Here is a 16313-nt window from a genome sequence, read left to right as displayed (position 1 = left end):
CTACCCGATCGCACAGCAACAGTATCCATCGATCGTTTGAAGCCCGCCTACATACTGAGTGAAGATTACCTCAGCGAGTCAACGAGCAATGTACAACAGTCACCGGTAATTCTCAACTTACCTAATACCAATTTACCTGTTACCTTACCTTCACATACCAATAATTTACCTCAAAATACCTCATTACCCTTACCCGTTACCTCATTACCTTTACCTGTTACCTCACAACCATTACCAAGTGCAACACCGATCAAGCAGAAGTTACCAGCAAGTCCAGCACAGAAGACAACAAGAACAGGCCGTGTCGTCAGACTGCCGGTACGCTTCGCTTGAGGGGGAGCACTGTAGCAGTACCTACGTTCGTGCGCCGATTGAAACAAAGAAAACAACGCGCTCTGAAAAGAACGCACGCCGTCTTTGTATACGTTCGTTATAGAAGTTGAAACACAGAAGAAAATCGCTCTGCAAAGAACGTACGTTCGCAATGACAAGAGAAACAGCTGTCCGTGTAATAATACCGGACATGAACCGGCCTTGAAAAAGGCATTTTTCTAATAAGAATTCTTCGCAACAACACTACGCGTCTTCACATCGCGGCTACGTCGAGCGAGGGATCTTCGCAGCGTGGCTACGGTCTTCATGGCGTTTGCAGAGCTTCCATCTTCACAAAATGGCGGCACTACAATTATTACCGGCACGGCGTCGACCGGCAGCGAGACGTCGTCGGTATGGAATGCGCGCGCGGACTGAATTCGCGGCCCGCGAGAGCCCATATTTATACTCGGGCGATGCCAGCGCCGCGCGCCGCGGCGCGGCCAGTTTCTCGCGCGGCAATCATAATTACCTTGTAAATATTTCTTATTCAATTTTTTTCCCTTTCTAATTTTTGTAAATGTTTTTATCCCTTTCTGTACATCTCTTTCTAATTGTAATAGCCAATCACAATCAATCTTTTAACCTTTGTACATTTTGTAATAATAATAATTAACTCATTTTTTTGTATATAAGCAGCGCATTTTTGTAAATAAATCACTTCAGTTCACCACAGTATATCGAGTTTTACTCTATACTCCTCCGACCTCTAGTGAACTCTTAGAGAGACCAACCGGTCCTCTAAAGCTGCTTCGCGACGCGCGCGGTGCTACCCTGCTTTCGAGGAAACTCGGGAGCATTAAGCGTAACCAAAGGTGTGCGCGCGCGGCACCTGGTTAATGTCCTCGACACGGGATAGTCAAACGTGTCTCCGTGGGTATCAGAAGGTTACATAAAATTTGTGATGTACCCGAAGTTGGTCACACCCGGTTACACTCGGCCACATCTGTGACCGCATGTAACCGATCGCTACCGGAGACACGTCCGTTAACGTGTATCACTCCACGCGACCGCGGATGTTGACTCGCAACTCACTAACACTAATTCCACTGTCTGTTCACCAATATCACTGTCTGCGCCTGGGAGCGTCCCGGCGATGGTAACGGCAGCCGACCGGTAGCTGCTTCGCGACGCGCGCGGTGCTGCCGCCAATGCCACTGTCTGATTCACAAATATCACTGACTGCGCCTGGGAGCGTCCCGGCGATGGTAATGGCAGCCGACCGATAGCTGCTTCGCGACGCGCGCGGTGCTACCCTGCGTTCGAGGGAACTCGGGAGCATTAAGCGTAACCAAAGGTGTGCGCGCGCGGCACCTGGTTAATGTCCTCGACACGGGATAGTCGAACGTGTCTCCGTGGGTATCAGAAGGTTACATAAAATTTGTGATGTACCCGAAGTTGGTCACACCCGGTTACACTCGGCCACATCTGTGACCGCATGTAACCGATCGCTACCGGAGACACGTCCGTTAACGTGTATCACTCCACGCGACCGCGGATGTTGACTCGCAACTCACTAACACTAATTCCACTGTCTGTTCACCAATATCACTGTCTGCGCCTGGGAGCGTCCCGGCGATGGTAACGGCAGCCGACCGGTAGCTGCTTCGCGACGCGCGCGGTGCTGCCGCCAATGCCACTGTCTGATTCACAAATATCACTGACTGCGCCTGGGAGCGTCCCGGCGATGGTAACGGCAGCCGACCGATAGCTGCTTCGCAACGCGCGCGGGGCTACCCTGCGTTCGAGGGAACTCGGGAGCATTAAGCGTAACCAAAGGTGTGCTCGCGCGGCACCTGGTTAATGTCCTCGACACGGGATAGTCGAACGTGTCTCCGTGGGTATCAGAAGGTTACATAAAATTTGTGATGTACCCGAAGTTGGTCACACCCGGTACACTCGGCCACATCTGTGACCGCATGTAACCGATCGCTACCGGAGACACGTCCGTTAACGTGTATCACTCCACGCGACCGCGGATGTTGACTCGCGACTCACTAACACTAATTCCACTGTCTGTTCACCAATATCACTGTCTGCGCCTGGGAGCGTACCGGCGATGGTAACGGCAGACGACCGGTAGCTGCTTCGCGACGCGCGCGGTGCTGCCGCCAATGCCACTGTCTGATTCACAAATATCACTGACTGCGCCTGGGAGCGTCCCGGCGGTGGTAACGGCAGCCGACCGATAGCTGCTTCGCGACGCGCGCGGTGCTACCCTGCGTTCGAGGGAACTCGGGAGCATTAAGCGTAACCAAAGGTGTGCGCGCGCGGCACCTGGTTAATGTCCTCGACACGGGATAGTCGAACGTGTCTCCGTGGGTATCAGAAGGTTACATAAAATTTGTGATGTAACCGAAGTTGGTCACACCCGGTTACACTCGGCCACATCTGTGACCGCATGTAACCGATCGCTACCGGAGACACGTCCGTCCTCGGCCGCGGTCGGCGCGAGACTAGGTTAGGTTAGGTTAGGTTAGGTTTGCCAGTGCCCGGTAGACCGCAGTCGGAATTGCTTCCGCTGTGGAAAACCGGAGCACAAGGCCGCCGAGTGCCGGGAGAAGCAACCCAACTGCTTCTCCTGCGAAGCACTCGGCAAGGAGAGCGGGCACGTCCTGGGAAGCGGCGGCTGTCCAACAGGCAAGAAGCCGCCCCCCGCTTCGAAAAAGCGCCGCAGGAGAGGAGCTCCCTCCGACAAGGCTCGGCCGCATGAGCCTGGAGCCGGTGGTGCCGGGGTTAGTCAGCCCCGGCCCGCCATGGAGGTGGAGCAGTAGGACCGCGGGCGGTTGATCGGGGGATCACCGTTCGCACCAAGGGCCCCGAGAAGAAAGCTCCCTAGATGCCCGGGGAGCTCTCGGTGATGGAAAGCGGCGGCAGAACATCAGCCGCCGCAACGGAGATGTGCCGGACGCGGCTAGCACCGTGGGACGCGGAGTTTTGTAAAGAGTACCCGTGTCCCACTGGAATGGTGCAGGAAGGAGGGCATGGGGGGGTTTTAGTGGGTAAACCTCGTAGAGGGAGTCCCACATACCCCCGCCCCTTCCCCCGAGGGGGCGGGGGATACGTAACGTATTTCCCCTCCTCAAAAAAAACAAAAAAAAAAAAAAGGTTAGGTTAGGTTAGGTTAGGTTAGGTTAGGTTAGGTTAGGTTAGGTTGGGGGTGATACCGGTTCCTCCGAGTTGGTGTCCCTGGGCCCCTGGGTGCGCCATCCCGCCCTTTACACGGGGTGAGGTACTCAGGGTGGCTGATCGCCGGTCTATTTCTATCTTTATCTCTTTTTATTAGTTCTCTTGTGTGCTTATTATATTTTATATATTCTATCCTTTCAACGTCTTTTCTTCTCTATCTTTCACTTTATTTATTCCTTCTCTACATCAGCGTGTGTTTGTGTGAATAATATGTCAGTGAGTGTTTGTGTGACGGATGGACCCGTGGGTCCCCAAATCAGGGTTCTGGTGCCCGGCCGTGGGTTGCGTGACGAGAGGGTGTCTACGTCGCAAGGGCACTGGGGCGGAACCACCCCAAATTGGTCAGGTCAGATCGGCCTTAACGATCAACAATGGAGAAGCGCATTGAAAAAATAAGTCCCCGGGCGGGTACCGACTCAGTCGGAGAATCCCGCACTCCTGGTTCACAATCAGGAGTCTGGCCCACGTATACGGGGGGTGCCATCATTGCGTGTGAAGAGGGGGCCGCTACGGCGGCGAGTAGTGTGGAAGAGGGCGCGATTACGCGCGATAGTCCGGGACCGGTGCTCCTCACCGCACCGGCAACGGACTCGATCTGCTTTACCAATGACCTATGCTCAGCAAAACGGACACCGACGGTGCTCTTGGAACGGATTGACGACTCCGACTGTTCTGCCTACACCATGAGGACAGCCGGAAGCTCTCGCGCTTCATCACGCGATCGAGCAGGTGGGAGTTTGAGGGGCAAGCGAAGACTGTCTTTGTCCTTGTCCGGCTCAGACGACGGAGGCTCCGAAAGGTCTTTCCGCTCGGAAACTCGGAAGAGGAAATCCGCCAAAAGAGGACGAGGACGCCCCCCTACATCAGGGGATTATATAGAGATGGCTGCAGCTAAACGGAATCTCCTTGAATTGGAGCAAGAGGATCTCCGTTTGCAGGCTGAAAAAGACGTAGCTAAGGCGCTCAAGCTAGCTCAGCGAAAAGCAGCTCAAGCTGCGAAAATACAGGCCGAAAAAGCGGCATTTGAAAAACTCCCGCCCGCCACCAAACTTAAAGTTATGGGGGAGCAGGGCCTAGAGTTAATCAAAATGGTCCGCACGAAAAGTGGCAACCTGAAGGGTACCTTCACGAAGGCCCTGAGGGAAGGAGAAGCGAAGGTTGAGGAGTCTGTCCTAGGCCTCGCGACTCTCAGAGAGGAGACAATAAGGTTGGAGGCTGAAAACCTTCGCCTCCGGGAGGAACTTTCACGACTGCAGGAGGAGGCGAGTCTGGTACATGATACTCCATCAAGACCCCCTCCCCTGGTCGGTGAAACGAACAGAGCTCCAACACCAAAAAGCGGATCTGAAGAGTTGTCAGTCTCAATACTGCGGACCATGTTCGAGGAGTTCTCTCGCTCCATCATGGAAAGGACCTCGAACATGGTCAACGCACGCATCGAGGGACTGCAGGGACGCTTGCTCCCAGAAAAGAGGCTCCGTCCGCCGCTCGCAGCGGATCAAAGGAATAACGCAGCTGGTACTCGCCTTACTGAGGATTGGCCCACCATCCCACAGGCTGGGCCCCCCCGGCAATCGGCGACTCCAGCTCGGGCGACGACAGCTAGAGCAGCAGCGGCTCCATCACCACCAGCAGCTGCACCTGAAAACGCCAGGAAGGGAAAGAAGAAGATCCAAAAAGAGAAGCCGGCAGAACAACCGCCGGCCTCATCAGCTGCTGCTGTTCCCGGTCCCTCGACGGAAAGAGAGGGCTGGAGTACGGTGGTTCGAAAGAAAGGAAGGAGGAAAACTCAACCGGACGCGACAAACTCGGCTAAGACACAACTGGATACGACGAAGGCAGGGACTAAGGGGGCCTCCAAAGCTTTCCGAAGACCGAATCCCAGGAGCAGGCCGAGGAGGAGGAGAAACGTCGCTCCCACTGCGGCCGCGGTAGTCGTCACGCTACAGCACGACGCAGTGGAACGTGGCGCTAGCTACAAAGACGTCATTGAAAAGGCCCGCCAACAAATCAACCTGGCGGACCTGGGTCTGACAGAGGGCGTCCAATGCAGGCATACAGCCACAGGAGCCCGAATAATGGAACTCCCGAGCACCGCAACCAGTGAGATGGCTGACCGCTTTGCGGAGAGGCTGCGCAGTGTCTTGGCAGGAATAGCCAGAGTCGCCAGACCGGTAAAATGCTTTGACGTACGCATTTCTGGTCTGGACGACTCCGTAACGAAGGAGGATGTAATAGCTGCGGTTATTACAAGTACGACTTGCTCCCCGGAACACGTAAAGGGGGGCGACATCCGCGCCGGTCCCGGAGGAACCGGCACTATGTGGGTGCAGTGTCCCGTAGCTGCCGCCAACACCCTGGTGGCTGCGGGCCGCCTTCTCGTTGGCTGGAGCTCGGCGCGAGTTCAGCTATTAGAACCGCGTATTATGAAATGTTACCGTTGCCTGGAGGTGGGTCATACAGCGCGGCGATGTGAATCAGAGGTGGACAGGGGCCAGCTATGCTACCGGTGCGGTCAGGCGGGTCATAAGGCCTCCGACTGCCGTGCGAAGCCCCATTGCGTTGTCTGCGCAGCGGCGGGTAGAAACTCGAACCACACTGCGGGCGGTAAAGGATGTGCCCCTCCGAAGAAAGGGCGTAAAGGAAGAGCAAAGTCTCGAACGACGGGTCGGCCACAGGCCAGACAGGAGGAACTGATGGAGACCAATAATGGCTAGACAACCATCACAGTTTCTCCAGACGAACCTGAACCACTGCGCTGGCGCCCAGGATTTGCTCCTCCAGGTTCTTGCGCAGTGGCAGGTAGATGTCGCAATTGTGGCCGAGCCCTACTATGTCCCCACCCGCACCAACTGGATAGGAGACATGCCGGGTTCCATCGCCATTTACACTTCCGAAGCCGGCCCACCGCTTGTACAGCGGGACAGGGGCCAAGGATTTGTTGCGGTGGACTGGGGGGAGTACACGATCTTCGGCGTTTACTTCTCCCCCAATAAAAACCTCGCCGAATTCGAGGACTTCCTGGGCGAATTGCAGGCGGCAGCCTTGAGAGCGGCTCCTAGGCCCGTTCTTGTCGCCGGCGATTTTAACGCCAAGCATTCTGCCTGGGGGTCTCACGTGACTGACGCCCGTGGTGACGCCGTGTTGGAGTGGGCCATCATGACTGGTCTCTCGCTTTTAAACCGCGGGAACGCACCTACCTGCGTCCGGCATCAGGGGAGCTCAATTGTCGATCTCTCCTTTGCCAGTCCCGCGGTTGGAGATCTGGTCCATGACTGGAGAGTAGTTGGGGATGTCGAGACGCTGTCAGATCATCAATACATCCGATTTAGCGTCTCCCCCTCATGTGTAGTACAGGCTGACCTGCGACCACCAGCGAGTGCGCCCCAGTTTCCACGCTGGGCGCTGACGAAGATGGACAACGAGGCGCTCGACGAAGCGGTACTGATTGAGGCGTGGACACCAAAGCCTACAGCTCCCATCGCCGTCAATGAGGAGGCGCTCTGGTTTCGCGGGGCCCTCACCAGGATTTGCGATGCCGCGATGCCCCGTGCGAAGAGCCGCCCAGAGAAAAGACAGGTGTATTGGTGGACGGATGAGATCGCGGAGCTCCGGCACCAATGCATCAGGGCGCGCCGGCCGTACCAGAGGCAGCGAGTGCGCAGGACCAGGAATGAATCTCTAGAGAGGAGACTCGAGACAGAGTATAGAGCCGCCAAAAACGCGCTACGCGTGGCCATCAGGATGGCTAAAGAAACTGCTCGGGAGGAGATGCTGGAGGACCTTAATCGGGACCCATGGGGTCGTCCGTACCGTTCAGTGCGGAACAAGTTCGGCCGTGGTCCTCCAGCACTGGAGACATTGCCCCCAGAGCAGCTGCCTGATATCCTGTCGGCGCTTTTCCCAGCTGCGACAAACTTGGAGCCTCTCGAAGATATAGAGCCGGCCACAGGCGAGGAAGTGGCACCTGTATCGGAAAGCGAGATGGAGGCCGCCATTCTCAAACTAAGTGGGCGAAAGACTGCCCCAGGCCCCGATGGGATCCCTGGTCGAGTGTGGGTTAAGTCGATGGGCCCGCTCAAGGACAGAATGAGGGAACTATTTAGTGCATGTTTGGTGCAGGCGGAATTTCCTGAATGCTGGAAGGAAGGTAGGGTCGTTTTGCTGAGAAAGGAAGGTCGTCCCGCCGACTCTCCGTCGGCCTACAGACCTATCGTCCTACTGGACGAAGCCGGAAAACTCTTGGAGAGGGTGATTGCGTCTAGAGTCATAAAACACCTAGAGCGAGAGGGGCCAAACCTCTCTGAGGCGCAGTATGGCTTCCGGTCGCAACGCTCGACAATAGACGCAATCCTCCAGGTCAAGGAGCATACGGAGGAGCAGATTGCGAATGGCAAAGTAGTGTTGGCGGTGTCTTTTGACATCGCCAATGCCTTCAATACGTTGCCCTTTGAATCCATCGAGGCAGGCCTCCGATATCACAACGTGCCATGGTACCTCCGGAAGATCATCAGGAGGTACCTTAGAGGCCATGTGATAATCTGCGTCGGCCGCGACGGTGTTGTAGTCCGGATCGCGACTGAGTGCGGTGTTCCACAGGGGTCCGTCCTCGGCCCTCTCCTGTGGAACATTGGATTCGATCGCCTTCTGCGTGCGGCACTACTCCGAGGGCTCAGAATCGTAGCTTACGCCGACGACACTTTTATGCTGGCTCAAGGCGAGACGTACGAAGAAGCCATCCGCCTGGCAAGAGTCGGAGCGGCATTGGTGGTGGCACGCATTGAAGCGCTAGGGGTCCGAGTCGCGCTACACAAAACAGAGGCCATTTTCTTCCATGGCCCCCGAAGGCGCCCTCCTGCTAACTCGATCCTCCCCATTGGAGACATTCAGGTGCCGATCGGAACGGAACTGAAATACTTGGGTCTGGTGTTGGACTCCAGGTGGTCCTTCGTCGCTCATTTCCGCCGGTTGGTACCTCGACTAAAGAAGACGGCCGTAGCCCTTGGACGCCTCCTGCCCAACTTGGGGGGTCCTGGGTCAACTTGTCGGCGGCTCTATAACGGGGTACTTCAGTCCATGGCCCTGTATGGAGCTCCCGTCTGGGCGGAACATCTTAACGCCCAGACCAGGGCGCTACTACGAAGCCCACAGCGATCGATGGCGCTGCGAATCATCCGCGGATACCGCACCATATCCTGCGAAGCAGCGCTCATCCTCGCCAGAACTCCGCCTTGGGACTTGGAAGCGCGGGTTCTGAGCGAAATTTACTATCGCACGGTGGAGTTTAAGGAGAGAGGAGACAGAGTTTCCCTTGAACTGACCACACGGTGGAGGCGTCAGGCTCGCATAATTATAATGCGCACTTGGGAGGACAGGTTGGCGACTCCAACGGCTGGACGTGCAGTGGCGGCGGCATTTCGACCGCACCTGGAGACGTGGGTAACCCACTGCAAAGGCACCCTCACCTTCCGTATGGTGCAGATGTTGACTGGGCACGGGTGTTTCGGCCATTACCTGCATCGCACGGCTAGGAGAGAACCGACGACGCAGTGCCACCACTGCGATCACGGAGACGACACAGCGCAGCACACGCTCGAGGACTGCCCGGCATGGGCGGAGCAACGAGCGGTGCTCTGCGCAACCATCGGATACGACCTCAGTCTCCCGGCCATAGTGACAGCTATGGTTCGGTCGAGCCAAGGATATGACGCTATAGCCGACTTCTGCGAGGCTGTCATCTCGCAGAAAGAGGCTGCCGAACGGGAAAGAGAAGCGGACGTGGCTGCAGATCCCGTTCGAAGACGGCGCGGAGGGCGCAGGCGCGCTATACACGAACGCCAGCTCCCGCCGTAAACGGGGCTTGGGCGGAGGATTGGGGAATTCGCTGCCCATTGCACGAGCCCTGCCCGGTAGAAGAGCGCCCGGTGCCTCGGGCTGCTCCCCGGAGGTTTAAGCAGCTATTAGCTCGCAGCGGAGGAGTCTGTACAAGCAGACACCGCTAACTGGGCTGCCGCAGATATCGCCCCCGTAGGCGGGTCCGGTGGCCCAGCAGCGTAGCGGAGGAAGGAGGCACCGGTGGGTTTTAGTGGGTAAACCCGGGTGTTCCTCTTTACCGAAGCACCTGGGGAGCCCCACATATCCCGGCGGCCTTTCCCCCGGGTTGCCGGGAATGCGTAATGCATTTCCCACCGGAAAAAAAAAAAAAAAAAAAAAAAAAAAAAAAAAAAAAAAAAAAAAAAAAAAAAAAAAAAAAAAAAGGTTAGGTTAGGTTAGGTTCCCCCCGATGGTTGCACGCCTTGTCGTGGCGGTGGGGCTCTAGTAACCACGGCTTGGACAACCGCGGTGAAGCGAAGAGGCAACCAGGGCCGGCCGGTGTCGCCGCCTGGCCCGAGGAGGGCGCTCCCAGCGGACTGGAGGAGTCCGCTGCGGATGCGCACCGAGGTGGGGCCGCAGAGGAAGAGGCAAGTAGGTATTACGGTGCGCCGCTTGCCCTATCCTCTGCGGCCGAGGACGGATCGCGGGGGGGAGAGGCATTGTGGTAGGTTGCCGCTTTCCCTACCCCCCCTGCGAGCTGGCGGGGCCGTTCCGTTTGAACGGCATTGGTGGGGCCGCAGAGGAGGAGGCAAGTAGGTATTACGGTGCGCCGCTTGCCCTATCCTCTGCGGCCGAGGTGTGGTCGGTGGCAGAGCCACAGACCTGATCTGCCACATGGCCTCCAAGTAGCAGACTCGGGGGGCGTCTGCTACAGCCTTGGTGGGGGCCGAGGAGGAGGGCGCATGTGTTGTGCGCCCATCGTGGAGTCTTCGGGCCGCTGGCGGGGTCGCAGATGTGTGTATCGTTCCTGTGGCCCCGTCAATATGCGGCGTGGCGGAAGATGGGGGGGGGGTTTTAGTGGGTATACCGTGGTCTCATTAGCTACGGGAGTCCCACATAACCACTCGGGTCGCCCCCTGCGCCTGGGTGGTATGCGTAATGCATTTCCCCCTCCGGAAAAAAAAAAAAAAAAAAAAAAAAAAAAAAAAAAAAGGTTAGGTTAGGTTGGCGGCGATGGGGGCGATACCGGTCCGTCCACGTTCGTGTCCCTGGGCGCCTGGGTACGCCACCCCGCCCTTTACACGAAGTGACGTATCCAGGATGGCTGAACGCCGGTCTTTCCTGTCTTTCTCTCTTTTTATAGTTTGCTCTTCGTTTGTTGTTTCTTTTATTTTGTCTATCTTTTCACCGCCTTCTCTATGCTATCTTTCTCATTTTGGTTAACTCTTCTCTACATCAGCGTGTGTTTCTGCGTCTAAATGTGTGAGTGTGTTTGTGGATGGATGGACCCGTGGGTCCCTAATCCCCGGTTTGTGGTGCCCGGCCTTGGGATGCGTGGCGAGCAGGTGGCTTACGTCGCAAGGGCACTAGGGCAGAATCTCCCTCTAAAGATCACATCATGGAGAAACGCATCTTGGAAAATACTCCCCGGGCGGGTACCAGTTCCACTGGAGAATCCCGCACTCCCGGTTCTCCGGGAGTCTGCCGCACGTATACGGGGGCGGCACCAACTGCGTGTGAGGGTAAGGGGGCCGTTGCAACGGCGAAAGAAGGAGTGGGCGCGACAACGCGCGAGTTTCCGAAGCCGGCGCACCTAACCGCGCCGGCGGCGGACGCAATTACGGATGAGGACGTAGACTTCTCCGTCTACCAGCCTAACGGCTCGGAGCGGGTAAGGAGATTGGCGCAGAGAAAGAAGGAGCGGGGTTGTCCGATCCGAGACGTACCCAACCTGCCGCCTGTGCTGCAGTGGCGGGACGTTGCCGAGCCGAAACCCGGCACACCTGGACATGATGAAGAGGTCGGTATGGGGTTGACGCGTTCACCTCGCGTCGTTCTGCGTGACGTGATGCGCGAATTCTCCGTACCACCACCACAAGGACGAGACCATTCCACCGGACGTGACAGTGAGGACTGGCCCGCGGACTCCGACGATACTGCCTCGGACATATCAATGGACTCCGAGGGCCTGCCCACAATACCACCGGCTAGGACGCACCTGAAAAGGCGCAATTCAGATGACGACATGGAGCCGCCCATCAGTAAAGGGGCGGTGCCCAAAGCAAAGAAGGGACGTGGCCGGCCAGCAACCAACGGCCAATACGTCGGCTTTGGAAGAGCTCAAGCAGAGCTTAACAAGGAGAAGGAGGAGGAACGCCGGGCTACATTCAGGGCGAAAGTCGAGGAGGTAGCCCGGGCGGCGCGGGAAGCACGAGAGGCGAGGGAAGCGCGAGCCTCCCTTCGCGCAAGCCCTGTCCCGGCCGAGGACACGGATCAGACCAGCGCCGACCTGGCAGCTGACGTAGAGAGGGCCTTAGATATGGTGACCATGGTCGCCACAAGGTCCTCCAACCTGAAAGGGACCTACCAGCGGGCCCTCAAGGAGGCGGTCGCGTCTATCAAAGTGGCCGTCACCGAGATGAGGGGCCGCGGTATGAATGAGGAAATGCGGGCACTGGAGGCGCAAAATGACCGCCTTCTGCGCCAAGTGAACGTGATGCGCCGGGAGTTAGAGGAGCTCCGCCGTCGCGTCACTGGTCCCGCAGCTGACGACCTGCAAAAGATGTTGTCGGAGGTCTCACGATCCAACATTGAGACCTTCGGCAACATGCTTACTGCTAGGATTGCTGGCTTGGAGGACAGGCTCCTCCCGGAGCCCCGAAGAAGGCCGCCACTGGCGGCGGACAGTGCTGGTCCATTATCCGGCGCCCCACCAACAGCGGCCTCAAAAAAGAAGACACCGAAGCCGAAAAAGTCGGCGACGGCGAAGGCACCGGACGAGAGTTCGGCGGGCGGCGCGGCGGCTCCTTTACAGCCGCCAGCTGCTCCCGCGGAGAAGAGGGCTGTGAAGCCCCAAAAGAAGAGAAAGAAGCGACCATCAATGGCCGCTCAGGAGGCAGCTAAGGGGGGGCAGAACACTAACGCCCCTCCTGCCGAGGCCCCGTGGACCACAGTCGGTCCGCGCAGGTCTAAAAAGAAGAAAGGGGCAGCTACTCCAGCTAAAGCCACCCCCAAGAAAAAGAAGAGGGCGAAACTCCGTGCCCCCGCAACCGCGGCCATCACCGTCACGCTGATGGAGAGCGCCGCGGCGAAGGGGGTCACTTACAAAGATGTCCTTTTAAAGGCGAAAGACGCCGCAACGGCCGGGATGGTGGAACTCAACATCGACAAGCTTGAGTTCCGCTTCCGTCAGGCCCAAACCGGCGCGCGCGTTCTCACCATACCTGGTGTGGGCGCCAACGAGAAAGCGGACGCCCTCGCCGCAAAGATGCGGGAGGTGTTGGACCCGGAGGTGGCGAAGATCGGACGCCCGGTGAAATGCGTCGAAATGCGCATCGCCGGGCTGGACGACTCTGCGACGACCGCCGACGTCATCGAGGCGGTCTCGAGGGAGGGAGGGTGCCCGTCCAACTCTATCAGGACGGGCCCAATAAAGATTGGAAGGTGGGGCGACGGTTCGTTGTGGCTGAGCGTCCCCGTCGCGGCCGCTAAAAAGCTTATCGGCATGAAGCGGCTGCAAGTGGGCTGGGTTTCGGCGAAGGTAACACTGCTGGCCGCGAGGCCTATGCGGTGTTACCGATGCCTTGAGACCGGCCACCTGGCGACGACATGCCAGTGCCCGGTAGACCGCAGTCGGAATTGCTTCCGCTGTGGAAAACCGGAGCACAAGGCCGCCGAGTGCCGGGAGAAGCAACCCGACTGCTTCTCCTGCGAAGCACTCGGCAAGGAGAGCGGGCACGTCCTGGGAAGCGGTGGCTGTCCAACAGGCAAGAAGCCGCCCCCCGCTTCGAAAAAGCGCCGCAGGAGAGGAGCTCCCTCCGACAAGGCTCGGCCGCATGAGCCTGGAGCCGGTGGTGCCGGGGTTAGGTTAGGTTAGGTTAGGTTAGGTTAGGTTAGGTTAGGTTAGGTTAGGTTAGGTTAGGTTTTTTTTTTTTTTTTTTTTTTTTTTTTTTTTTTTTTTTAATGGCCCCTATATGGGACCTCTTGTTCCCCCATACATAATAAGGGACAATTGTTTGCATGTCACATTTTATCCTTAATTTGTTGACAAATTGTTTACATTAATCATTTTTACATTTACATATTATATACTTAAAGCTTAATACTACATCAATTTTTATTCGCGGGAGTGTTCGGTGCGAATTTGTTTTGCTGGAGTTATTTACTTACGAAATAATTCTTACAATTGAGTGGGATGCATGACGTACAGTTGCATATTGTTGGTATTTCTATAGCATTGAAATTCCATTAACATCTTATACATAATCTTATATACCTATATATAATTTTAATTTGGTTTGCTTTACATTTTATTTTTATAATATCTTTTTTATAATATCTATTTAGTACATATTTCTGATTCCTCAGTGTTGTTTACATTGTTATCTATAATTTACATATTATTGATCTCTATTTCTATCTTGGACTATATTATGGCTACCTTATAATTACCTATGTATAATTTTACAATTGTTTGTTACAGTTCTGTTTCATACTATCTTTTTGACACATTTTTTATATTTCTTTAGTATTGTTTACATCATTATATATAAGTTACATATTATATTCTTCTGTTATATTACATATCACACAATTACATATATTCAATTTCATAAACATCTGTACGTAAATACTTTTCTATGTTATAATATATTGTTCGTATAATAAATATTTAATAATATATTCTTATGTATAAAAATAATTGTTACTGCTTATTTATTTGCTTAGTCTATATATGCTTTGTTATTTTTATCATAACCATATATATGACAAGTGTTTTTTTTTTTTTTTTTTTTTTTTTTTTTTTTTTTTTCAATTTATAGTATTACATTGTTGATATAACTATTCTAAATTATATACTGCGTTTTTTGGGTCCCTTAAACTCAGTTTAAGGGATTTCCAATTTGCATTCCTTACATACTATATGTATAATTATATGATATACTATATTTATTTATTTTACATATATTTATTTTAAGTTGCTTACATAATATTATTAACGATGACTTATGGATTGTCAATGCTATTGGTCATCAGGGTCATATGCAACGGTTGCCCGTGCTATTGCGTCCCATCTCATTCGCACCGGACACTCCGCGCTGAACGCGTCGTGCTTGGTGTCTTTACAACCGTCTTTTTCACAATTAATACAGTTCGGATTTTCTTCCAATTTGTCACACTCAAATTTACGATGGTCCCCTCCGCAGTGGCTACACTTATCGGGTTCGGATTCGCTATTGCAATGTCGCCTCCCATGTCCGTACCCTAAACAGCGCGAGCACTGTATAAGGGGGGACTGGTCGGCGACACGCACCCGCTGCATGCCTATATAGACGTACCCGGCTTCTGTAAAGGTCTGCCACAGTCGAGGGGACAACGTACACACCACATGTTCTGTCTCTTGGTCTCTTCCCCTTCGCCTATACTTTACTTCAAAGTTGTATAAAACGCCCGGAGGTGGTACCGGTTGAAGGTGCTTATTTTGATGTCTAATGGCATAAAATATGTCGTCATCCGTTGTCGTCTTTAGCACCCCATACAGCACCACCTGCGGGTTTTTATTGGCTATCGTCTCTACGTTAAAATTACTATCACTTTTCTCTATTTTCTCTTTTATTTTATCTCTTTCATTTTTATCGCTAAAACCTATAATAACTTTTCGACCTTTCGCTCTTCTTATCCTATCTATTTTAATTCCTTCCTTGGTGGGCTCTATTATCTTTCCTACTTCCGACACAATGTCGGTCGTCGACATAAAATTTTCCTTATCAGTGACTACAAGGGAGTGGAGGGTCTTGGGCTTTGGCTGTCGCTTGCCGGCTATCACCGCGGGGGTGGCGGGCGGCGGGGTTTGTCTCCCGTCGCGCGCCACCTCCGCGTACGTAGCGGTTCGCGGCTCGGCCGAGGCCCTGGCCTCCCACTCCTCTATAGCACTGTTTACATTATTTTTAGATTCCTCTATTATAAATTTAGCCCTAGCTATACCTACTTCCTCTACCCTTACTGTTTGAGAGTCAAGCTGAGATCTTATTTCGTCGCTCAGCTTGCTTCCCAAGCACTGTAAATTACCTTTAAGCTTATCATACATTTCCTGGATAAGCGCCTTGCAATCACAGCCACAGCTTCCACTCTTGATCTCCCTGTCACACTGAACTCCTAAGTCCTTTGTCATTCTATCCTCTTTTCTCACTTTTTCTCGCATCTTATTAGATTCGAGGGCTTTTCCTATCCTATCCTGTATATTTTTCAAGTTGTCTGCCAAGCCAGACTTTAACTCTCCCTTCATGTTCCTAGTCTGGTTTAGCAGACTTATACTATGTTTCGTCAAACGAGATGTATCCATTAATATAGAATTAATGTCATCCAAATTATCGCTAGTGTCCATACTAAAAGTCTTGGAAGCCGGGCTGTCCTGCAGGCTGTCAAGCGAATGTCTATTTACTAGTTTTCGGGGTTGAGACCCTGGGCCACACGGCGTACGTACCGTTGCCATTTTAATTAACTAAGGGGGAACGCGTCAAATAATAAAATTGTATATAAAAATAATAATTGTAAAAATGTATAAGTTAAAATATATTTAGGCTAATTTTTTAAAAAGTAAATGTTTGGTTTATATTGATAGTAAATGACTAGAATTTTTGTAGTTTATTTGTTATTAATGTTTAAGACTCTACTTATAATAATTTATTCTAATTGCTTGTTATTTAGTGTTGTTTTAT

At 53.7% G+C, this 16313-nt stretch overlaps 1 protein-coding gene across 1 annotated transcript; it reads left to right on the top strand.

The window, feature by feature from the left end:
- The first annotated feature begins 3932 nt into the window (after positions 1-3932).
- On the top strand, positions 3933-9414 carry LOC121739468. The gene is made up of 2 exons (XM_042131953.1): positions 3933-6011; positions 6301-9414. The coding sequence occupies exons 1-2, from the start codon at positions 3933-3935 to the stop codon at positions 9412-9414; spliced, it is 5193 nt and encodes a 1730-aa protein (XP_041987887.1).
- Positions 9415-16313: the final 6899 nt, after the last annotated feature.

Source organism: Aricia agestis, chromosome Z, assembly GCF_905147365.1.
Source record: "Aricia agestis chromosome Z, ilAriAges1.1, whole genome shotgun sequence".
Classification (NCBI taxonomy): domain Eukaryota; kingdom Metazoa; phylum Arthropoda; class Insecta; order Lepidoptera; family Lycaenidae; genus Aricia; species Aricia agestis.
This window is presented reverse-complemented; position numbering and strand designations above follow the sequence as displayed.

Coding starts and splice junctions, on each gene's coding strand:
- LOC121739468 (XM_042131953.1), top strand. CDS start 3,933: ATGGAGAAGCGCATTGAAAAAATAAGTCCCCGGGCGGGTACCGACTCA. Junction 6,012..6,300: donor AATGTTACCGTTGCCTGGAG/GTGGGTCATACA, acceptor CAGTTTCTCCAG/ACGAACCTGAACCACTGCGC.